At 39.8% G+C, this 25,801-nt stretch overlaps 2 protein-coding genes across 4 annotated transcripts in view; both read left to right on the plus strand.

The window, feature by feature from the left end:
- cd81a (CD81 molecule a) overlaps positions 1–13,244 on the plus strand; it is a 28,645-nt gene extending 15,401 nt beyond the window's left edge. Inside the window, exons 3-8 of the mRNA XM_038700840.1 lie at positions 1,874–1,971; positions 2,438–2,512; positions 5,046–5,162; positions 5,648–5,746; positions 9,238–9,321; positions 10,725–13,244. Coding sequence (XP_038556768.1) covers positions 1,874–1,971; positions 2,438–2,512; positions 5,046–5,162; positions 5,648–5,746; positions 9,238–9,321; positions 10,725–10,787 — 536 coding nt within the window. The 3' untranslated portion in view covers positions 10,788–13,244. The remainder of the gene's footprint in view (positions 1–1,873; positions 1,972–2,437; positions 2,513–5,045; positions 5,163–5,647; positions 5,747–9,237; positions 9,322–10,724) is intronic.
- Positions 13,245–23,014: 9,770 nt separating this feature from the next.
- LOC119889888 (plakophilin-3-like) overlaps positions 23,015–25,801 on the plus strand; it is a 30,936-nt gene continuing 28,149 nt past the window's right edge. The window contains exons 1-2 of one of the 3 annotated variants that reach the window (XM_038700800.1): positions 23,015–23,568; positions 24,327–24,374. In XM_038700800.1, the coding sequence (XP_038556728.1) occupies positions 23,325–23,568; positions 24,327–24,374 (292 nt within the window). In that variant the 5' untranslated portion in view covers positions 23,015–23,324. The remainder of the gene's footprint in view (positions 23,569–24,326; positions 24,375–25,801) is intronic. The other 2 variants (XM_038700801.1, XM_038700802.1) reach the window with 2 other exon arrangements.

Below are 25,801 nucleotides of genomic sequence, written 5' to 3' on the forward strand. Positions count from 1 at the left end.
TGAGCAAATGCATTAAATAGAAAGGACAAATGGGTGGTAGCAGGCGAGGGAGAGCTTGAGATTGCCAAACAGCATCAGAGGAGGGAGGGAGGGGCCGTGTCAGACTGGAGAGCCACAGTGTAAGAGATGGAGGGAGCAGTTGGTCAGTCTCCAAGATATCGATTTATAAATTAGCCTTTGTGTGTGTGTGAGTGGTTCTGCGGCTAGAAAAGGTGGGGGATGGGGTTTACGAGGTACGGGACCAGTTAGTGGTCCAGAATCAAATTATGTCTGAGCTGACATGTCTGAGTAATGATCCTGGGACTCTACACAGAGAGCTGCACTCCCAGCCTGATATGCCAATAAGTCTTTTATTTGGACAAAAGTGAGGTGGCCATTTTGTTATTTACGCAGCTCCAAAGTGCTCGGTGTTAACTAAATAAAAAGACATAATGAAATAAAAAACGCATGTAAAAAGTGTGTCCAATATGTAAATTTTTCATCTTTTTTGGAAAGCAGCTAATTATAAAGAAATGTAATTTCATAATTTTTACTTCAAACAATGTTTATGCTTTAGCTGGTTAGCTTTATAGAGGCAGGAAGCTTGTGATGTGGCGATAACATTGTGACAAATAGTGACATGAAATAAAAATATCATTCGGAAAAAGGACATAAAAATATGGTTGAACGGTTAAAATCGCACATTATTAGTTTATTTCTATACTTAGACGATAATGCCAGTATTATATCATTACGCTGTGTGGTAATACTGTGGTGACCACACAAACAAGTCTCTGCAATGATTTGTTTACTGCAATGAATGAAATGAGTGGAAACTCAACTGCTGGATGGTTTATCACATTTAACAATCAACAACACAGGAAAGTCTTGAGTAGTCATATGTTTATAGGTCTAAACTTGCCAAATCAAGCAGACTGGTCTTTGAAGGAAAAACAAATTCAGAAAGAATAAATATTTGAATGAAATTCTTTATAGCTTAGCTTTATTTTTGAGCAGCTGTAGTATAGCCATGTCCCTTCTCTCCAGTCCCATCTTTCCACTCGTCTTTTAGTCTACCTGGCTCTCCCTGTGTCAGACCTTTGACCTGAAGTATTAATAGTCTGTTTTTTCACTTCTTTTTCTCAGCTGTTCTGCTAACAAGGCCGGTGCACAGCTGGCGTTTTACAACCACACACCTCCTGAGATTAATAGAACTAAGAGCAAGATGTAAACCAGAGAAATCCCCACGTCTTTCTTTCCATGCTGCACTCGCTCCATCCCCCATAAAGTTAAATGTTAACCAGCATGCATCTGGCAGCATAACACAGGAAACACATTGAGGTTTCTATAGATACTGTGGGATGACAGATAATGTCTAGGTTGGAAAAAATTGTGTTGAATTATGGAGCGGGCACTTTGTAGAAGAAAACATGGAACAACTTCCTGTGGACATTACTAGAACATGACTCACTTTATTCTGCTGGCATAAAAGCAAGATTGTGCCTTCTGCTGGCCATCCGATGTTATCGCATGCAGGTATTAAAGTTAGTTGGAGGATATGGCAAAGCTTCAAAACCACGGTGGTTTTAAAGCTGTATAGTGGTTCCCATTCTTGTAATAGTTGTAAAAGGTGTATAATGTACATATAACTTATTCTTATTTTTTATTTCTATTATATCTAGTATTTTTCTATTCTGTTTAATTAATGTGTATTTTCTTATCTGTTGTGTTGTATCTGGAGTTGCTGTAACAAGTGAATTTTCCCTTTTCTTTACAATGACCTGTATCCCAGTAGAACTCCTGCCTGCCCTCTTTTTTCCCTCCCTGTTATAATCAGGTGTTGCCATGGATATTAATCAGTCAATCTATACTGTCCATCTGTGTGTCTTTCCAGGTGTCCACATCCTGATTGCTGTTGGTGCAGTGATGATGGTGGTCGGTTTCCTTGGATGCTATGGCGCCATCCAGGAGTCCCAGTGCCTGTTGGGAACTGTGAGTCACAGTCACATTTAAAGGTTCCCTGTGGAGTTTTAGACCTCTAGTAGCTCTATGAAGCTCCTTTTTCGATGATTGGGTGCTCGTTTTGTTTATCGCACATGCACGTGAATGTGCACGCGAGTTACACGATATGCTGTCCTACCAATGGTTACACACCATTCCACTGATCAGCAGTGATATGCTGCACTGTGCCAGCAAAGGCAGGGAAGAAGAACAGTGCAAGCTAGTAAACATGGATGTAAACAATGCTGGATTTAAATACTTAACTTTGGTTAGAGCTCAGTGCCACAGTGTGTTTTGGTGAGTAGACCTGATTGTAAACATAACCTTTGTTGGTTTAAAAGAAAGCTCCACATGGCCCCTTTAACTTAAAGTTGTCTCATTAAGAGTTGAAGTAAAACCTCAGTTAGCTAAATCCTTAAATGGACCAGTAATCTGATGCTTCTGTTCTGTCCTGCAGTTCTTCGTCTGCCTGGTCATCCTGTTCGCCTGCGAAGTTGCAGCTGGAATCTGGGGCTTCATGCACAAAGACACTGTAAGACTACAAACATACACTAGAGGCTGAAATAGGCATGCAAAATTGAGCCTGAATGTACAGTAAATACCTCTACAGGGCATTTGCAGGTTATTTAAAGGGAAGTTTTAAATAGAATGAAACAAATGCCTCAAAAAGTCCCACATTTGTTAAAGATGTTTTCAGATATTCTGGCTTATTATGCTTGAGTTGGTACTTTAGGTTCCCTCATTGGAAGCCCAATGTGGGTTTTTTTGTTTTGTGGAAAGGGCTTTTGATTTTGTTTTAAATTAGATTTATTGTTAATAAACCTCAGGGACTATATGCTGTTTGATTTATATTTTTGGGTTGGGGGGGGTCACTACCCACATACAGTCTTTTGAGCCATATTAATAGCTATTAGCAAACATATATTACAGAATAGGCACACAATCCCTCCTCTGATTCTCAAACATGGAACGGTCAGAATGTATAGATAGTTTTTTTTAAATACTGCTTGAGCTGACTGGGGCCTTTCTATGTAGAGTCAACATGTTCTTCCTTTGTCAGTGTGGGTTTTCTCCGAGTACTCTGGCCTCCTCCCATAGTCCAAAGAGATGCAGGTCAGGTTCATTTACGACTCTAAATTGCCAGTAGGTGTGACTGTCGGCGTCAGTGGTTATTTATCTCTGTGTTAGCCCAGTGATTGATTGATCGATTGATTGCCTGGAAACCTGTCCGTACCCCGCCTCTCACCCAGTGTCAGCTGGGATCGCCTCCAGCCTCTCCGCGACCGCCTTAGAACAAGAAGTATAGGTGATTGATGGATGGATAAAACAAAGCCTTTTTCTTATGTCAGACAAAAAGGCAACTTCCAGATGCCTGGATAGGAAATACACAGAAATGAGTTTAAAAACAGATTATGGGTTAAAATCTTTTATATCATACAAAATAAAGATTGTTTTATTATTTGATCGTCTCCAACTCTGTATCTTGACAGGGGTTATAAATGTTTTTAAATGACTGTCTGGGTTTTGAAAGTGCTGGTTATTTTTTTTGAAAAAACAGATGCTGAGCTCTGTGATCTAAACAGCAATAAATGGAAGGTACTAACTATCAACATGACAAGTGTTCAATTTGTCCAAATCATCAGTTGGACTTTCTGAAATCTTTAGTTGACGCCCAATTTGGTACATTGCTCATTTTCCATCAGCGTGTTGTAATGCAAACCAAGCCCTGTCTCAGGCCATTTTCAGACGGGCAATTGCACTGCATGAACAAAAACCCAACTCCTTTTATTTCAGTGAGATCACTATAGTGTCTCCATGCTTGTGTGAGGGTTAGATGAGGCAACCTGGCTCTGCTTTTTCCCCGAGGCGATGTTACTGTGTTGTGTTTTTGTAGCTGACAGTCCTTCAGACTTTTGGATCTGTGACTCATACCAGCTTTCCTGAAACAACATGCCCACATCAACAAAACCTATTTAGTTTTTTAACACAGAGTTGCCGCCCTGTTACTTTTTCTTTAATGTCATTTGATGTTTATTCTGTCATGTCTCTGTCCTGTCCTTTTTCCAAGCAAATACAAAAACACTTTACTATTCAGTTCAATTAAAATTAGCTTTATTGGCATGAATTTATAACAACAATATTGCCAAAGCATCATACAAACTACATAAGAACAATCAACCCCATACATTTCATTAAACAAGTAATTAAAGCGCGTGTGTGTGTGTGTGTGTGTGTGTGTGTGTTAGAAAAATTAAAATATATAAAAAATTTAAATAAAACAGTAAGCGTGTGTGTGTGTGTGTGTGTGTTAGAAAAATTAAAATATATTAAACATTTAAATAAAACAGTAAGCGTGTGTGCGTGTGTGTGTGTGTGTGTGTTTAGAAAAATAAAACTATATTAAATTAAAATAAATGAATAAAACATTAAGTGTGTGTTACAAAAATTAAAATATATTAAAAATGAAAATAAATTAATAAAACAGTAATCGTGTGTGTGGTAGAAAAATTAAAATATATTAAAAAATAAATAAATAAATGTTAATATTAAAAAATAATAGTAATAACAATTTTAAAAAATAAATCCATATCAAATGTGAAATTTAAAAGCAAAACTATTACTAAAAATATCAACAATCAAATAATAATGATAAGAAAATTTGTACAATTTATCAGTCTGAGGTTCCACTGGTTGTCCTCACTTCATGGCATGAGGAGAAATTATTCAATTATTTCACATTTGGGCATTTCTCCCAGTAAACAGGGGACTTTCTGTGTGTCTGATATGAATTCGGGGTATATTTGGGATATATAGATATATTTCTGTTAGTTAAAGTTTTTTTGTCTTAGTGTTTTATATTTAGGGCATGAAGTTAGAAAGTGCAGCTCTGTCTCTACCTGTCCTCTGTCACACTGGGAGCAGAGTCTCTCCTCTTGTGGTAGCCAGCTCTGTCTGTGGCCCTTTTTGAACCCTTTACTAACACTTAAAATGTACTTGGACAACACAGGTAACAACAGGAAGTTTTAAGTTTTCTGCCCATAGAAACCTCTTTGTTCTTGTTTTAGGTGTCGCAGGAGATGATCAACTTCTATGACTCTGTGTACGACAGGGCCATCTCATCAACCATCACTGACCAGGAGAAGAAGAGTGTTGCTCCTGTGCTCAAGGTCTTCCATGAGACGGTATGAATATAGTATAAAATATGCAATTTATAAACATTAAAATAAGTTTGTTTTTTTTGTTTTTTTTCATCACACTGTTTTAGTAATACAATTCATTGTATAGTATGAAATTATGGAAATTAAAATAATTGAGGGGGTGTATGTTTCATTATTGTAATGGATGATGTGGAGACAAAGAAACCCCTCATGTGAAGAGGGGTTTGTCTGGCCTTTACCATTAAATTGAGCTATTGATCAAATGTTGTATTGTTACACAGAAAAATGAAATTTGTCTAATAATAATAAACAGTAATTCCAGATCAAACCTTTTAGCAGTCAACAGAAGGAAGCAGCTCAGTTGTCTACAATTAAAGCCGTAGGCAGCAATGAGCAGCTTTCAGGCTTCACAAAGATGAGCAAAGTTACTTCAGCTAGTTTCATTCAGTTTAAAGAAGGGTACTGTGTATAGAGGACAAGTTAGTCACTGTGTTGTTTTTGTGTTTCAGCTGAGCTGCTGTGGTAAAGGCGTGGGGACTAGTTTTCTGACACAGCTTACAGACAAATTAGGTGTGACCGACCTCTGCCCCAGCAGTGGAACTACAGTTGTAAGTGTGATAATCCATCTCAGCAGTTTTCTCACTGTTTTCATGCATCAGCAGCCAGGCCAGGCTGTGAGGTTGTGTTCAACATAGTCATTTTGAGTATGTCAAAGATAAAGCCCACCATGTTACATTATCATTATTCACTACCACATCATTAGAGTGTAATGTTTCTCACCCTGCAAAATAAACAGTAAAGCAACACAAAAATGGCAAAATTTACAGCTTCCATGTTTGAAGTCTGTGTCAATCGACCCCTGAGCTTCAGTTTTTAATTGAATCCTGCTTTGTACTGGCCCTCAATAAAGCAGTCCAAAGTAAAGTGGTTCACTCACACACGAGAGTTTTCCAGCTGTTGTGGGGACATTTTCATCAAAAAGAAAGTTAATCCACTGGGTCTTCACTTCCTCGGGTGGTGGGAGTAGATGAAGATGTTATTGCAGCCACAGTAAAGCACATTAATTTTATCACAGTAATGACGGTATTCCAAAATTCATGTTGAGGCAGAACATGACACCAGTGGAACAAATAACATTATTGATGGCTCTGTAACATTTAGGTTGAGCAGTAAGTTATGTCAGTGGTTTAATCCATTTATGAAGGAATAGTTCACAGGGGAAAACACTCAGTTATGTTCTTGCTGAGAGTTAAATGAGCAGATACCACCCTCATATCCAAGTACAGAGCTGGGTGATTAGCCTACCTTAGCATAAAGTTTTAAAGCACGGAGAAACACCTAGCCTGACTCAGTCCAATGTAAAAATAAAATATGCTTGCCAGCACCTTTCGTGTCATTAATTAATCCATGTACAAACAGAAAAGGAAAATGTGGGGTTTTATGGGGAGTTAAATGCTGGACAAGAGTGCCAAGTCTCTGCTCCCTGCTGTTATTGGTAAGAACTAGCTACTACATGTAAGTCCCTGTAAAACCACAACCTGACATTTTTACATTACTGTTTGTGTATGGATGAAACAAAAATGATATAACGTGTTAATTAGTGCTGTTAGCTGTATTTTTTAACTTTGGACAGAGCCAAGCTGCTTTATTTTGCTTACAGTATTTATTTATGCTAACTAAGATAATCCCATTCTGGCTCAAGCTCCATCCTCAAGGCTCAGAATCATACCATAAATGGAAACCCAAAGGCATAAGATCCAATTTATTGAAAATCTATGGTAGAGGAATATTGCAGGTTGGACTATTGAGACAGGGTGATTTGTATGAGAGAGAGGGACAACCTACTGCTCTGTTATCCCTCAGCCTGTCATGTTAGGTTCTGCTACCCAAACAGAGAAGCAGGGGGAGACGCATAGAAACAGCTGTTTGCGCCCCTCTCTCTCTCATGTTGACTGTCCCTTTACTTCACTGACGTTTCCCTTGCCTGTACCTTTGACAATAGATTGCCATTTCATTTCGATGTTAAGTGTTGTTGTTTTGGTAATCTGGCAATCATCTGTGCCAAATTTACCTTAAGATCCTCTTGATTTATTAAACCGCTAAAATAAGCTAGTTCACTACATGCTTTTGTACAAAATCAGGAAATTAAACTGTAGGAATGATGAATGAAGTTTGGTGTAGTGTGGTCAGACCCTCCTGGAGCCCAGCTAGTTTAGCAACCCTACATATGAGAGTGGTATTAATCCAATTCAACTCTCTGCAAGAACGTGAATAAACATATTTCACTTGATGTCAAATGCATGTTTTCAGTTTGAGAAGTCAGGATCTATGGGTCCTGAAAAGGTTGAGAAACACTAATGTAAAGAAATCATTTATGATGGGAAAATCATAAGAAAAGCGATGTAGAGAATCATAGAGGGCTTTATTCAGGGCTGGAGACATAGATCAGCTACCTCAGTGCAGACTAGGGGCCCTAACTCTTGGCATCACACTCATCAACTAAAATGACCAATGCAAGTGTTGTGGAACTGATGTGTATCTATCCTATACCTTTGAAACAAACACTAGGATTTACTCCCAAAGAAATCAGTTGATAAAAAAAGTGGAGATTAAAAATAATATTGCTTTTAATGACTGTGTAATCATAATAAAATTGACTAAATGCAAGGGACCGTATCGGTTACTGTGAAATAAAATTTGAAAATCAGTGCAAAAACAAATACATTTCAAGACTAAGAGCAAAGACAATCAGGCAATTAAAATATTACTGGGAAAAAATAAGCCCCCTAATAAAAAAAAGTGTTGTGTGTGTGTGTGTGCATTAGGGCTGGCCGATATGGCCAAAAATGTTATCACAATAAAATCACTTCATATCATTCGACATCGATAATAATCACGATAAATGTCAAATCATTATTTCTTTCAAGTTTAAAGGTGGATTTTTTGCTCCTGATTGAAAAGAAACCACATGGTTTATTATGTGGGTCAACTTTTCTTTATGGTCAGAATGGGACAAACACTTGATGCCAAACAGTGGATCACTTCACAAGTCTAAGGTAGAACATTCAGAACTATTATGATAAAAAAAAAAATTAAAAAGAAAAATTAAGTGCTATTTGTTTGTGATTCAAATTAATTAAAACAAATATTTATTGACGATATATTGAACATTTATTATATTGATATTGAGGAAAATTATATTGCGATAATTATCACTATTGTTTTATTGCCCAGCCCTAGTTTGCTTTGCAAAAATAGAAGTCTCCAGCCAAACTAGTGGCTTTGAAAGGCCATACATAGGCACAGCAGTGCTTTCAGCCAAATGATAATGTAAGTATGCTAACATTTGCTAATTAGCACTAAATAGAAAGTGCAGCTGAGGCTCATGGTAATGTCATAATTTTAGTATTTGTATGGCGACCAACCATCCATAGATTTGCACCTTCGCAGGTTTAATAATTATTACAATATGTTTTTTAGAAAAGGCAGCAAAAACCATTTGGTTAATGATAGGATAGAATGTCCATCCATCCATCCATCATCAACCGCTTATCCTGCGTACAGGGTCGCGGGGAGGGTAGAATGTGGTCATGGTAAATAGTAAATCTATTGTAAATGCTAATTTCCACTCTGATCGCCATACTGGAAATCAGGCCACTGCCAGAAACAGTTGTCATTTCAGCCAACAAAATAGACAGCGGTGGCTAGTAATGAGAAGCCTGCTTTTGTATCAAGAACCCTTGTTTAAAAACCTACCAAGAATTTCAAGTGGTGAATCTGCCTCCATTATCTTTGCAAACTGCCTATATGTGTGAAAATGGATCAACACAACAGTAACTAAGGGGGGCTGGTCTTGGTGAACGCTCGCTCATGTGAACAATATTGGTATGAACTCCTCCTTACATGCGCTTGTCCCAAACAGATATAAACTACATACTTTTTTGTAGTATTTAATTGTAAATTACATACTATTAAGCTAAAGTAAAATGTGGCCCTTTGTTTTCCCCATGACTTCAAAATCAGTTCACTGGGTAATCAAGATGTTATTGCTGTTTTGAAGCAGATATAAATGATTTGTTTTCATTGTCTTCTTTTGCAGAATTGCCACAACAGGATCAAGGAATTGTTTTCAGATAAGATTTACCTGATTGGCATTGCCGCGCTGGTGGTCGCAGTTATTATGGTGAGAACGTGAAGCCGCACATCACGGACATCAAACCTTTCAATATTTCTACAACATGGTGTATTTGTTTTCTTGAATTTATCCAGAAGCATACAGAAGGTGCATGCCATGCGACACGGGAGCCTAGTTTAGTATAGAGCTCATTTACTGTTGGATGCAATGAATAAACGATTATACGTATAAATCAGATAATATGCATAGATTAAAATGTATGCTGGTTCAGCTGCATCAGTTACCTAAAATATCTCTCTTCTTGGGCCACAATACAAGAAAGTAATGTTTACAAGATTGCAGTTTATAGAAAAAAGCATGTTTGGCTTGTTAAACAGAAATGGACAGCTTATCTCAAACTATTTATTCAGTCATTTTGGCTGTCTGAGCAGAGTTTGGAAAGCTGTTGAGTACAGAAAGTTTCCTCACTAGTCCTAAAATAAACCGTAATGACACACCCAAATTCTTCTAGCTCCCTCCCTCCCAGCACATTTAAAAGATGCAGCAGAAGACTGCACAGGACAACCACCGCAGGGGGCGTGGCCTCCAGGCTACATAGTGTGTGAAGCGGGAAACTGACAGTGTGACAGACTGACCAGCGTTCAGCGTAGCAGGTGCTAGTAGTCAGAGTCTAAGCAGACACGAGCAGCTGCTGTCAGACTCTCCATGTCCGGGCTAGTAACACAGAGAGTGTGCTGAGGTTTGGCCGTCACTCAGAGCACATGGCCTTTGTTAGAGTTTCTGTGTGTTAGCTGTGTTTCGTTTTGGTGTTGGTATTGTTGGCATATTTATTCTGTCTATTAGACATTTTAAGTTATTCATACAGATTAATGGATAAGATCAAAAATCTAAACCAACAATGTGTTTGTCTTAGTCTATCTTAGTCTATCTCTCAATACTTCCTAAATCCCCAGTGGCACTATGCTAGCTGGTTCCTACTTAAATGGTCAAAAAAATTTAGTTGAATTATTTTAAAGTGCACTGTTGTTTTTACCCAACGCCTTTCAAACAGGAGTGCACTTGGTAGGGACTATTTTCATTAATAGTTTCAACATGTAACTCTCTCTAAAACATGTCATTTTTACATTAGTATTTGTGTACTGATTAAACAAACAAGATATAATGTGTCAGGCTTTGGAGGTGTTGGTGGGTGTGTTTTTAAAACTTGCTTGCAGACTTTATGCTATGTTAAGCTAAGCTAATGTCCTTCCGACGCCTCAGGACTTAACGCATAGACATTAGGGTCTTCTTATCTTGCTATTTGTATGAAAGGGATTTTGCATATTTCCCTTATGTTTGTAATGTAGCCTGAGGCTTAATATTTTCACCGGACTCTGCAACTGTGCCCCCCTGCCATCACATTTTTATTGAGGATAGAGATATCTCATCAACACTTCTGTTCATCCTCCCAGATCTTTGAGATGATCTTCAGCATGGTGCTGTGCTGCGGGATCCGTAACAGCCCGGTGTACTAAAGTGCCAGATGTCCAGCCTACTCGCCGATGAAGGAAGGACGACCTTGTATTCTCTCTCATTCTTTTTCTTTTCTTTTATAATCAGGAAATGTTACATATATTGCTTGCTGGATTTAGTCAGCTCTTTGAGAAGACAATGTAAACCATCCTCCATTGAGCGTTTTATTGAACACTGTCAATTAATTTTTTTTTTGTCACAGATGCCGTTATGCATATTTAACCAGTGTTATTCGAACTTGATATGTAGATATTATACCACATGTCACACATGATTTGACACATGACTCAGCAGTCCCGGTGCTCTAAACCTTTAGTGATTCATTAGTGGTTTACTGCTTCCTTGCCTATGAACAAGCTCTTATATTCTCGGTTTATGGATGTTTTTCACTGTATGTATAAACTGTGTATATATATATATATAAATATATTAACAGTGCTTTATGACTGCCTGAGCATGGATATTGTATTACAGTAGATCCTTCTGTATTCTTCTTGCACTCTCTGCTTGTTAGTCTTGTTTCGGACTGAACCAGATGATGGTGTATGCGACCCTCACAAGTGAAGCACTCGTGTTAGCCTCACCATGTCACATAGAAGTGCACACGCGTTCACATCCACATCGCTGTGTGATGTCTGCAGGAGCTGACTAAAGAAGGAAAGCCTCAGTTAATATTGGAAGCTGGAACCAAAGTCAGAGTCACCTGATGTCTTGTTGATTTGTCTGCGGCTGTTTGACGTTCGTCACATGTCGAAAACTTGTGCTCAGATGCATAAAACATTTTAAAGTAATTTACCTCAGTAGAGGTTTTTGGATTTCCTTAGAAGAAATGAAGTTGAATTCAAATCATGTCCTTCCAAACACATTTCACCTAGTTTGGCCTAGCCTACTTTCAAACGTCTGAGTCATCTCTAATGTAGTCACAAATGTATGGTTAAAAAGGTCATTCATTCTGAATTTCAAGAAACATCCAGTTATCTTTTGTATGAATTTGTCCAGACATTTCTAATAACCTCTCTATTAAAACTGCAACAACAGGAGGCGCATGAGACAGAGACATGTTTTCACCTTAGAATCTGACCTAGTAATCCTCTATAAGTAAACGTAACAAAACAATCTAATAGAAAAACTTGAAACATTTTATACAACTGTGCACTTGTTTATTTACTGTGCTTAACACTATAATTATCTTTCCCAAATCAGAGGAGTTGAAATGTGACCCATACCATTTACAGTTATAGCAAGCTGGCTGATATCCACGGTGACTGACACCCCAGCTGCCTCCATGTATTGGTGGTGTGCTTTTTGCAACAAACCTGTTAAAATCCTGTCCAAAGGAATTATACCTGTCTGACAAATATAGTGGAGTAAAAAGTACAGTAGTTGCCTCTGAGATGTAGTGGACTAGAAGTATAAAGTTGCATAAAATGAAAATACTCAACTAAAGTAACTTAAGGTCAGTACTTGAGTAAGTGTACAGGAATATTCCACCACTGGAAATTGATTAACTTTTGCTTGCTTTTGTAGGAAACGCATGGTGAAACTCCAGCCTGTAGCCAGTGTAACTGCAGAAAGAGCTTTGGTTTGGTGTTCTGAATCTGGGTAGCCTTATCTGGTTGAGTCTGGTCCTCTCTCATCTGACCTGGTTGTGTCAATGTACTGTCCCTCTGGTTTCACAGCCTACTAACCTTCATCATTGTTGCCATTCATGTAATAATGGTTCCCAGTGCATGGCAAGAACAAGACAAAGCACCTCATCTGTTCTGAGCCACCCAGTTTGCACTTAGCCCCCTCCCTCCACCTGGCAACTGAATCTGCTGTTTAGTTTTTGTCCAGTGGGGTTTTTTTACTCCACATAGGCTTGAAAATATTTTGTCCTACTAGATCCAGCTGCCACTAACACATTACTGCCCACCATTGCAGCACTCCCAAGTTTTGCGCATCATGAACACATTAAATCATCCTGTGTAATCTTCCATATTATCACAGCTTTTGTCACCAAACTAAAACCTTGTCATGTTAACATGTCATACTTAAACTGAGAAACAGTAAAAGTGTCTTGTAATATTTACAGCTCTGACGTATTGTACTAATGAAAATCATGAAGGCTGTAGAAAGAAAGAAATGTATGCCTTTTTTCTCCTTGTATTGTGTATTTTTGTCTGGTACGTTGTCAAAGGAGTCTGGCCAGAAAGGGTGGAGGATTTTGTGGCAGTGCTGACTGAAGGGAAGTCAAAACTTTAACATATTAGCTAGTTTCTCCCCAGAACGTCCAGTCCAGTATTCCCCGATGATGAGGGCACTACCTGTGTTTCTCTGACAGTATGTCCAAGCTGCTGCCTTTTGAATTTGGTATCTGACACTCAGGACCCACTGCCACTCAAATCTCAAACCCGATCTACTCTTGTAGACTTTGGTTTGCCCAAATATAAAGGGATTAAATGTATTTTACAAATAAACAGTTGGTGGTCTTTTCTTTGGGAATTCTAATATGAAAAGTGGGGATCAAATAAAAATTACAGAGATCATAAATGAAATGGAAACCTATAGGAAGGCTGCAGATTACTGCAGGCAGATATCATTTTACCAGCCAGTAAACTGACTTGACCTCTTCTTCAAGGTGACTACAAGAATAAAACAATCTTTTACTTTTAAATAGTGTGGATTGATAAATGTACATGCATGTTGTTAAAAACCATCAGTGATGATGTGTCCGGGTTAAGAGAACAGTGAAGATGACAGGCACCCATGACCTCATCAACACAGACAGACAAGTCTCACAGGCTGCTTACAAATATTAGTTTGGATAAGCAACAGCGATGTGAAATTAAATGAGAATGACAAAACTGAAATTATAGTAATTGGTGCTGATTTATCAATGAAACTAAATTCAAGTGGACTGGTAAACCAACCTCCGGCTGAGGCAAAAGGTGTGGGTGTCATCACAGACAGTGATTTAAACTTGAGTAAGCTTACTGACTGTCAGTATGACTGTATTTTTCCACCAGCAAAAGTCTGACTATATCTTTTTATTATGCAATAAAACTGATTCATGCGTTGTTTTTGTCTTGTCTTGACTGCTGCCATCCAGACATCATCCGGATGTGGGCCACCTCAGGCAATGATGCAGCACTCCTGGTCTTCTTGTGGTCCTGACAAAACGGATTTGAGCCTGAAGTGGCACAGCCGACAAAGGGTAATATGGGTGTAAACCAAAAGTGGCCCACATATGAAGCAGCAAATGTGGCAGGCCACATCTTATGTAGGCCACTTTTGGCAAATATATGGCACTTCCAGCTCCAGCTAATCAAGGTGTGAGCCTAATGTGACCCAAATTTGATATGATAAACATGGCCCAAATATGGTACTTTAGGTAAAAATTTGGCATAATTCATACGGGCTAATCTGAGGATGAGCCACCATTCCAAGCAGCATGTGGGCCATGTGAACATGAGGAATGTGGGCCATTCCAGGGCAAGAGTTTAACTTTCCTGTGACCAGATTAGGGCTAGTTCTGGTTTATTTAGTTTGGTCTGGGTAGACATGCATCATTGGTAGGGCTTGCTTGTGGCCCAGATGTGGCAAACAGGAGTGGACCGCCCTAGTGCCATCATTCCATGCAGTGTGTTGGGCGGCTGAGAATATGGAAATGTGGGCCTGATCTGGGCCAGAATGAAAATGAACTGTTGGCCAGATTAGAGCCAGTTTTGGTTTATTAAATTTGGTTTTAGTAGACATGCGGCAAGGCTCGCTTGTGGGCCAGATGTGGCAAACAGGAGTAAAACGCCCCAGTGCCATCATTCCATGCAGTATTTGTGCCAGATGAGGATATGGAATGTGGGCCACATCTGGGCCAAAATAAATATGGACAGTGGCCCGGATTTGGGCCTGTACTGGTTTATTTGAGTTGTTATTGGCTGATATGTGGTCATACTGTGGCCTACTTGCGGCCCAGATCTGGCAAACAGGAGTGGACCCCCCCCAATTGTCATCGTTCCGTGAGGTATGTGGTGCTGCATGGCAGCGTCGCCTTTTGTTATTATGGCCCCAAACTGTGGAACAGGCTTTACATGAATATTCAAATTGCAACGTCTGTAAATCCTAATTTCATTTTTATTATTATACCTTCTTTTGTTGTGTTTAATGTATTGACATAATTTGCTGTAAGCTGCATTGTATACAGTATATGAAAGGCACTACACAAATAAAGTTTAGTATAATTATCACTAAATGGAAACTATTACTAATATTCATAGTGAGTCAGTTTTTTGACCCCAATAACATAAAAACATTAGTTTCAAATAATATTCCATATACAAAACAATTCTGTCAAGATATTAATACAATTACTAAACAATACGGTCATGTTTCTGCCCTCTTTCGCTCAGTGCTGATCCAACCTGTCACTTCCATCATCATGCTTGACAAGCTGCTGCTTCATCTTACAAATGGATGGAACTCTCTTACTAGAAGCTATACTGAAGGCAGCCCTGCCTCCAAGAAAGAAGTTAAGTTGGGTGCGGAACTCCTCACTGAGCAAAACTTTCACAGCTGCCATGTAGAGACTGGAAGCATACTGATGACAAAAGATCTGAGAGAGAACAAAACAAATTCGCTCTCAGTCTGCAAGTCAACATTTGGGCAACAGACACGGATTTGTAATAAGCAAAATTAGATTTGTGCACCAGGTAGGACAGAATCGTGAGTTTAACGGATTGACAATGCAAGAGGAATTCTCTAACTACACTAATGAAAGCAGCTGCTTGCTCACTTGTGGTGGAGCTCAAACTCATCCTGTCAATTTGACCTGGAAGTTAAGTCTCCTTCACTTGATTTTATTATGCTTTCCAATCATGTAGAGGCAGTATTACCATTCCTTAGTCTTGTTATAACCCTCTGCTCTTATCTCTTTCGTCCTCCAGACCATGTACTCCCAACTCTTTGCTGCGTCATCCGCCTTCTCATTCCCATCAACTCCGACATGGGCAGGGACCCACAGACAAACACATTTGGTGGATTCTGAATAAATAAATCATCTCTCTGCTCCTGTTGCAAAACCCATTAATGTTGCACATCAATCTGAACGCAGTTAGCACTCTCTCTGGCCTGACCTCTACCCATTGCAAGGCATCAACCGTGGCCATCATCTCACACGCAAAAGCAGATGTATCATCGGAAAGTTTCTTTCCACACTTGATATTAAACTCTGAGATTACTATTAATGCTGCTGTTCTTGTGCTTGTATTACATCTAATAACCATATGCCACACAGCCACGATCCAGAACTGATCGTATTCAACTTATACAGCTTTCAAAGCAGACCTGTCAGCTCCCCAAACATCGCATTACTTCATCCTCTGTTTTTTCCACTTATTACAGTACTCTCTATATGTACATTCCAGGTGAGCCTGGCACCAAACCACACTCCCAAAACGTTAAATTAGTCTTATCAGTTGGACCTCTGCTCCAATGTTCTTCCTTGTAAAGAAAAGCGTATTTGTTTTGCTCAACAGAAAATGTATAATGAAGGGTCACCCTGTTAGACACTTTTTTAGAGTTTCTCAGTGCAAACTATTTACAGTGTCCCGTTTAGACCCGTTAGACCATTCCTTCTACTGTAAAAATAAAAGCTTGCACAGTAGCATTTCTAAACCACCAGATGGAGACTAAGAGCCGTATTCAGTGTCTGTATCATCTTAAAAATCAACATTAAATGACTAAAATCACATTAATATCACAAACCTGATGATGGCCTAGAGTTTTCTTGTTTCTTCTTTTTCCATTTTTAGTTTATTTATATAAAAAAATGACAGCGTCGACCATTAGCATTAAAACATGAAGTCATGACACCTTGCTACAAATAACACAACAATGAAACAAAGACGAAACTTGTGGCAAACACATTACAAAACAAGCTATATTTATCTTGCAATATCTTACACTAAATCATATGTGATGTAATAAAAAAGAACGATGTGTCTGACTATGCCATGTCCCTGTGTCAGGGTTAGTTACGTTTCCTCCTGTGACTGCTGTCAGTGAAAGCAGCACCAGTTCAGATTTGAACTAATTGGGGTCTTAATAGATTACAGCAGGGGTTTTCAAACTGTGAGGTGGGCCTCCCCAGGCGGGCTCCAAACAGTTTCAGGGGAGGCTCTGTTAATGGAAGTGAAACAATATTACATTAGTTATTGCATGAGTTATCAAAAGGAGATCACATAGTATAGCCTAAGTGTGTGAGAGTTCAGAGATACAGTAGTTTTTGGGAACTGTTTCCCCCCCTCAGAGTCAGAAACTAATAAATGCCTTAGGACAGACCGTTTTTAAAACTATTAGCTCAGTGTCTATGGGATCAAATAATATAATCATGATCCAATAGGAATCCAGGAATTGAGCAAAACTTATAGAGTAAACTAAAGATGTGGTTGGGGGGGGGGCGCTGTTTCCCAAGCTTTGTCTGAGGGAAGGCCTGCAGTGTCAGACTTTAATTAAATGCTCCGTATTTGTATAGCGCCTTTCTAGTCTAGCATTCACCATTCACACACAGAGCCTAAGTGCTCAAACAGAAACAAACATTCACACACATTCATACACTCCTGAGCCACAGTCGCCCCCAAACTACCGTGCTAGTCATCCTGTATACCCAAATAAAGTTCAGCTCTCAGTGTGGTTGGTCACTGGTGAGAAATTAAGTAGGCGTTTCCAACAAGTAGCACAAGTAATTCTAGACTTTGCCACCAGGGGGAGCATGATTAAAGTAATTCACGTCTAACAAAGCATACAACATCAGTGTCCTAGTTACATGTTGGTCCATTATGAGGCCCCAAAACAACTTCTGTAATTCTTGTCTCAGATTCTCCAAGTGTGTGTAACTTATCATATCATAATAAAAATAATTTAAATGAATCAGCACAGAGCATGACATCATAAAACTGAATTTCAGGATCCATCTTAATATCCCCAGCTTAAGTACTGTATCCAGGGAGCATCTGAACGCCCACCTTTCCCACTAAATGCCCACATGATTGCCATCCAGGTTTACATGCAGCATCTAATCACCTAAGACTAAGGGCACTCAGTCTGACCAAGTTTGGCTGTTTTGACAGTGGACAATTGGATCCAGGAGAGCTTCTGCAATGCATCTGGTGTCAGGAATGCCTTTGAAGCTACACAGCCTAGAAGCCTTTCTTGTTGGACGCACTGACAATGTAAATGCATGTCGAGGGAAGTGGACAAGTAAATCAACATGAATAGGTTGAAAGTAAAAAATAAACTTGCATTATACATGCATTACATATCGTGTTTATTTTTAATATATATTTTCTTTACAGGAAAAGCGTGCTCATTAAGCAAAACTGTGACTGCTCTCATTTTAAATGTTGTTAAAAGAACAATAAGTTGTAGCTGGAGCCAGAACAACTACTTGACTTCACTAGTAGAATTTAAATATATACAAGGAAACATGTAGTCTGTTTCTCATGAGCTTGTCTTCACTTTGCGCTTCACCTCAGTGAACTTTGGGAGGGCTTTGAGATGACATCATGTTGTAGTTGTTTTGGTGAGTTTCTTAATTATCAATATTTAATGACAGAGTTGGAATTGTGATACAGAATGCTGTTTTTGGGGAAACATTTTATTCATTGTGTGATTCCACTTTATCACCTCGTGTTTCACCCTGGAAACCAGCTCATTGTTTATTCTGTTTTGTTCACTCTCGCTGCTCACTCGGTTTGGTCCAATTTGTTTTGGTTGTCTTTCACCAGGCCTATTTCACACAAGCCCTCCCCCCATTCTCGGTTTACTGCTACTTTATCTCTCCACATCATTTCTCTCTGCCAGTTTGTGTGGTTGTCAGTATTAGTCCTGGATGCTCTGAATTCCAACACCCACTCTCTATTCCAATAAAAACCATATCTGCCCCATCAGCAGTGAAAACCAGTAAACACGGTTTACAACAAATATGATTCATTTCAAAACATCCTCCCAAACAAAAATGTTTGGTTTACCTAAAAATGTCACGTCAAGGTTTTCTGTGTGTATGATGTATGACAAATTAACATTAAACTTTTAAAAGTTTTCATTTAAAAAAAAAATCCGTTGCAGAATTTCAATAAAAACTCAGCTGACAAATCAGAATCAGAATCAGCTTTTGTATGTGCACACATACATGGAATTTCACTCAGGATTGTACATTGCTCACAATGTGCTTACCTACAATACAATAACACAATAATACAGTAAGAAAATCACACATAGGCTACAGTATAGAGAACACATATATACACACTATAAACAAAAACAAGACAGATTGAGACATAGTGCAACAAGCAGAGTGCAAAGGATGCAGGAGTAAAATCGAATCCCACAGACTTCCAAAGTAGAAAATCCCCTCCTTAATTTGGCCATGTAGTAATTTGCGGGATACTGTTAACTACTCATTAAAATAGTCCCTGAATAGCCAGTAATTAACACAAAAAGTCAAAAAATAAGTCTAAAATCAGCAGGACATTCTGTTTTTTGTAAACGATGCCAGTTTTACCCTGCAGAGCTTGGAGCACACATTCCTGGTTTTATGAAGTAAAAGAGGTCATGACCTCCGTGTGTAAGTGAGTGTGTGTGCGGTTTCTAAAAATGCCTGTTAGACACTCTGCTCAGTGCATCTACACCCAGAGTGAGAGTCCGTGGTTTCTCTGTAGGTTTGTGTGAAAGCCTCATGGTCTTGGCAGGAGTGTTTCTGAGACAGGATGCAAGAATCCTTCCCTGAGCCCCTCTGCTCCAGACATATATTACTGGTCCTCAGACTCAGACTTAGTTTCCCAGACCTCCCCCAAGAATTTCGCATGTTGCCTTTAGGTAATGAGGTTATTTCCACATTCTTGGGCCCTCAAACAACCACCCTATCAACAGGAAAAGCGTGCTTATTAAGCAAAACTGTGACTGCTCTCATTTGAAATGTTGTTAAAAGAACAATAAGTTGTAGTTGACTGAACTACTTGACTTCACTAGTAGAATTTAAATATATACAAGGAAACTTGGAAGTTCTGTTTCTCGTGAGCTTGTCTTCACTTTGTGCTTCACCTCAGTGAACTTTGGGAGGGCTTTGAGATGACATCATGTTGTAGCTGTTTTTCAGAAACGTCACTTCAGCTGAGGGTGTTAGCTAAACCATCTGACCCCGACTCCATCCTCCCTTCCCGTTCCTCCTATTAGCTCCACCCATCATTTAGGTTTGGGTAATCAGGATCATTTTACACACAGACATTTAACATTATCAGAGTTTACTAATGTTGATAACAGATACTATACTCTGTGTTGTAACAATAAGCATAACTTTTTTCACGTTTGCCTGACACCACTGAAGATTCAAACAGACTCATGACATTTATTGAACAGACCCTTGCTCACCTGGGGCCTCATTACAGAGCAAAGGCCTTACTAGCAATTCCTAAACTCAGTGTTTTTTCCAAAATGATTGGCACAGGATAAAGATTTGAACAGATGTAGCACATCTATCAAATTCAAAATGAATTGTCCTGGAAGTCAATACATACCCATTAAAGCATCGTAATACGATCCAAGTAGCCTCAATCACAATATTTCAGTGTTCATGTTGTTCCCTATAATAATGTTTCGTTGTCCCCGGAGATTGGCCACTTGAAAATGTGCAGTTCCATCACACAGCACAACGCCACAGATGTCGCAAGTTTTGAGGGAGCGTGCAATTGGCATGCTGACTGCAGGAATTTTCACCAGAGCTGTTGCCCATGAATTGAGTGTTCATTTCTCTACCATAAGCCGTATCCAAAGGCATTCCAGAGAATTTGGCAGTACATCCAACCGGCCTCACAACCCGCAGACCACGTGTAACCACACCAGCCCAGGACCTCCACATCCAGCATCTTCACTTCCAAGATCGTCTGAGACCAGCCACCGGGACAGCTGCTGCAACCATCGGTTTGCATAAACAAAAGAATTTCTGCACAAACTGTCAGGAACCGTCTTAGGGAAGCTCATCTGCGTACTCTTTGTCCTCATCGGGGTCTCGACCTGTCTGCAACTTTACACAGCCGTTGAAGAGGAGTGGCCCAACATGCCACAGGCCACAATCAACAACCTGATCAACTCTATGTGAAGGAGATTTGCACTACGTGAGGCAAATGGTGGTCACACCAGATACTGACTGGTTTCCGGACCCCCCCGGACTTCCCTAATATAGTGGAACTGCACATTTTCAAGTGGCCTTTTATTGTGGCCAGCCTGAGGCACACCTGTGCAATCCCCATGCTGTCTGATCAGCATCTTGATATGCCACACCTGTGAGGTGGATGGATCATCTCGGCAAAGGAGAAGTGCTCACTAACACAGATTTTGACAGATTTGTGAACAATATTTGAGAGAAATAGGCCTTTTGTGTACATAGAGAAAGTCTTAGATCTTTGAGTTCAGCTCATGATATTGGGGGGCAAAAACAAAAGTGTTGCGTTTATAATTTTGTTCAGTGTAGAATGAGATGGGCCTGCATGGGCTGACAATGCCAAAAACTGCCAGACTAGGCTACGGGCTTGTTACACATATGTGCAAGTGTCAAAGAGCTTAACCCAAAATTGTCCCATACAAAATAGTCCAAAATTAATAATTAAGGGTTGCTGGGTCTTGGTTGCACTGTCACATTCTGGAGAGTGTTAAGCAAGCCTACTCCTGGCCGGACGGAGCCTGTGAAATATTTTAAACTGGATCTATGTCTGACACATATGGAGGTTGAGTGGATCTTTGCTATGGACGACTTCCAGATATCATCCGACATCCTCTCACCAAAGGCATCCTCCCATTTTGATTTGAGATAGGTTTAGTCCAAGGAGGATGAGGACACTGACAGTAAAACGTCATAAATCTGAGATTGTGCTCAGTGGGGCCTTTATGAACACAGTCCTCCAACCAGATGGCAGGAGTTTGAGATGGGAATGTAGGGAAGCTTTTTCGAACATAAGTCTTTGGAGGTACCTGAAAAAAGAAGTGCAAATATTGTCTTGAACAAGTCTGTCGCTTTGCTCAGGCCATTTCTGGACCATGGCTAGAATACTGTGTCCAACATAGTGGCTTACTGGTGAATGGCATTCAGGAGAATGCGTGCCTTAGCCTAAAGTGGGTCCTACACTGTGCTCAAATTTTTAAGGGTTCCTTAAATTGATATGTAGCGGAGCACAAACTAAAGATCCTAAGGTTGCAGGGCCATTAAAGCTCATTTCCATGTTACTCCAGACCCACATAGAGGCTGTTTTCATAAATATATTTGTACACACTGAAATGCCTGAACAACAGGGAAACTGCTACCAAAACAAACTATTATCACAGCCAGTCTGGGGAAGAGTTGGACAGACCCATTTAGTAACCTGTAGTAACTCGTTTACTCTGCCAAGCTGGTAAACCGCAGCCCCCCCCAACCTGCTCCCTTTGATCACCTGTACGCCTGTTTTAATATAGCTGAATTCACGACTGAGTTGTTCTTTTTATACCTTTGTTTGTTTCTGTTGTTAGACAATTAAACATGCAGATATAGTGAGTGATAGTGATCGAATCACTATTTCATGATCAGAACAGTGTCTGACAAAAATCAATAGAAATGCAAATGAATGGCTACATCATCGGGGTGCATTGTGTGCCAGTGTATTTGCTGATCACACCACTGGGAGTCACCAAAGCCATTCATCCGGCACATAAGGGCGTTAGTTCAACTTTAAGCCTCAGGCTTAAAATCATGCCAGTGATCACAGATGATACAGACCCCCACGCAGGTGGAGACAAACAGTATCATCACTCTGAATTCCATCAGTCATGCCTCCATGCCATCCATCATGCTGTTTTTTACTTTGTCAAGTAGACCTATGTGGCAAATAATGAGCCATCTGGCACAAGGTAGAAGTGCCTTTACAAGTAATGCTTTTCTTTCCAACTGTGGCCTGTGTAGACACACAAATTACAACCTATGAAAATAGGATCACAGTTGCCCCTCTGCTGGGCACAGAGTTATCCTCATTTAATGGTTCCTGATTGCATAGGTCTACTTGCATCCTGATACTACCAGGACGAGATCAATTTGAATGATACTGCAAAATTCAAATAGGACCTACCTTTTTTCTTTTTTTTTTTCCTAAACAACCTATTGTGCAGATTAGGGAGGGGGTGGCGGCGGCACAGCGCATGACTGCATGACTCCAAAGTTTGGGGTTCGCATCCAGACTCGCCTGTGTTCAGGTTTAGGCAACAAAAGGCATTTTGGTTAAAAAAAAAACAAAGTTGCATATGCGCGTAATTTTGTAGCCTTGACATGATTGTCCTGACAGTCATATGGATTAACGTTGACCCCAGAGCTGCAGGTCCCGCCTACAGACAGACAGGCTGCTGACTGATCTCCATTTCGTAGAGGACACTCAGACAAGAGAGCCACTCTCTGGACGAGCCCAGACTGCTGCGGGACTCCGGCTGTTTCCCCAACTTTTCTTTCTTTGCTCGGGTGAAGTTCTTTCTTTCCCATTGTCAGCATGAGCGTAGCGGTGGCGGAGGGCTGTTTTCTGTCCGCTCTGCAGCCCAACTCCTCCTGCACCGCCTATGTGGTTCCCTCGGACGGCCCGTCTCCGGACCCGGTGGCTAAAGCCAGGAGGGTCCGAGAGCAAGTCCGGATGCGCCTGGCTGAAAAGAAGTCCTCTTCCCTGCCTAGACTGGACGACTCGCTGGTCGGCTCAACAGGTGAGCCACATCGTGTTTCAAATTTGGCATCAAATTCAGGTGCGTGTGCGTGTCTTTGTTCGTCAGCAGGTGATGGTCATTGAACTAATTACCAGGCCAACTGTTTTTGAGAAGAGAAAAAGAAACAAACACAATTCAACAAGAAACGAAATAGTAAAACAGAAAATACAACAGAACCCGTGTTTTAGGGACTACTGGGACTTTAAAGTGTCTATGTTCTCAGTAATGGGTCCACAGTGTTGTACATTGTGTTTCTACAGTGTAGGTCTAGTGTTTGTTTAGCCCATTCTATTTTTCATTCATCATCTGAGTGGTAAACATTTATTTAATGTAACTGCACCATTTGAACATAGGGGGCTTCTGGGAGGCTATAGCTCCAGAGGCAGAAGTCATACTGCCTGAAAAACTTGAACATGACCTCACTCCCCTTGAGCCTTTCCTGTCACTGGGGCCAGTTTCTGAAAAATGAATTATGGAAGCCTCATTTCTGTTATTTATTGAAGGTGTGCAGGACACAAAATCCACGGCTTGGTAAGGTTTTGGGGTTATGGTTTGGTAGGCTACAGCAGGGAAAACAGAATTTTCCCACAGTTTGTAAAAAACGACCCTGATGATGTCACCAGGGGTCACTGTATCTCAGCTTAGGCTTGAAACTTTTTTAACAGAAAACCTGCTTTGCAAACTGAAGGTGACAGGAGTGGGCATTTAGGAGGGAGTCTGTCCAGTTGCATCATGAGAAATGTCATGCTTCTGCTGCTTTCTTTTTTGATTTTTTCTTCTTTAACCCCTTAACGCAGATTGTCGTGAATCCGCATCACACCGCTTCCTATCAGACTGCAGCCGAGGTAGCGTATGTATTCTCCCTATGTCTGTTTGTGCATATTCGTGCATCAGCACCTAGGAACCTTTTGCAAGCACTGGTTTCTTGTTTATGCCTGTTGTCGCTAATTTGCATCATACCTACATCATACCTGAATCTATATCTTTTCTATGTTCTATAGGCAAATTAACAATCTCCACTTAATTTAGCATCAGCTTGAAAGCAAATGAAAGCGTAAATAATACATTTTCTTATATATTTGTAAGTAAATTCAGGCATGAAGGGGTTAAGAAGTTTATCTCCTGAATTTGCTAAATTGTAGATGTAATTAGACAGAATTAAGCTTATTTGACAATTTAGCTATATTGTACTAGGGGCGTATTCGAAGCAAAGAAAGTCGCATACCAAAATGAATGTCATGTGCCAAACCAAACACTTCAGAATAAATACACACACTATTGCTGATACAGTCAAGGCCACTCACATCTCAACACAAAACAACAACAGATGTGAAATGTGAGTTGTTATGCAACCAGGATGGGGAAATCTGTTACACACAAAAAATTCTGGGAAGTGATGATGTGGTATTTGGAAATTCCACATCATCATTACTATTGCTGCTCTCATGGTCACTTGACTTGATGATCAGCTAAATAGAGACTCCTGTTCAGTATTGTGGCGGTCCAAGTTTAGCTCTGAAAATAGATGGAACACGTTATGGCAGGAATATCATAAGACAGCTATAGCATCCCTGTGTTAAAGCTAAACATGTTTGTTTCTGTGGTCCAGTCCGAGGCTGTTCAGAGGATTGATATCGCAGGACTTTAGTGGCCATTAAGTAATTTCCCATGAATGTTAATCATTTTATTCCTGGATGATTATCATGTCAGTTGGCTATACAAAGCCATTGATTCTAACCATTTCAAAGTTGTTTGATAGGAGATGGCATATTTATAAATGTATAAAATACAACAAAGTGTAAGTCATATAAAACTTTACCCAAAATATGTAAATTAGGTCAGAATAGTTGTTTTTCCAATGTCTATTGTCCACCTAATACACATATATGTATTTGTGCACTAAGAGAACCTGCAAGAGTGTCATTTCCTGTTTTCCTGTTTCTCCATGGAAACTTAAATGACATCACAGGTTCCAGGCAGGATGGTTCTGAGTTATAAATGTTCACATGTTGAACAAGAAAATGCCATTTTCCTCACAACATAGTGAATGATGACACAATTTAAGTTTCAAGAGTCTGTTCATACAATTACACAAAGTATAGGCAAGAACTGTAGGTATGGCGTATTTTTTATATATTTTTTTATTTTATTTTCAGCAGTAACCGTGCCTCTTATGTATGTGGTGATATGTTGCTTACCTCCATCAATGGCCCCGGCACCGCATGCTAGTCGAATTGCGGGGTAAAGTAGGGGTGGTGCAATATAGCCAAAA

This window comes from Micropterus salmoides, unplaced genomic scaffold, assembly GCF_014851395.1.
Source record: "Micropterus salmoides isolate LMB-PRFRI ecotype aquatic unplaced genomic scaffold, ASM1485139v1 Ms_hic_scaffold_6, whole genome shotgun sequence".
In the NCBI taxonomy this organism is placed as follows: Eukaryota; Metazoa; Chordata; class Actinopteri; order Centrarchiformes; family Centrarchidae; genus Micropterus; species Micropterus salmoides.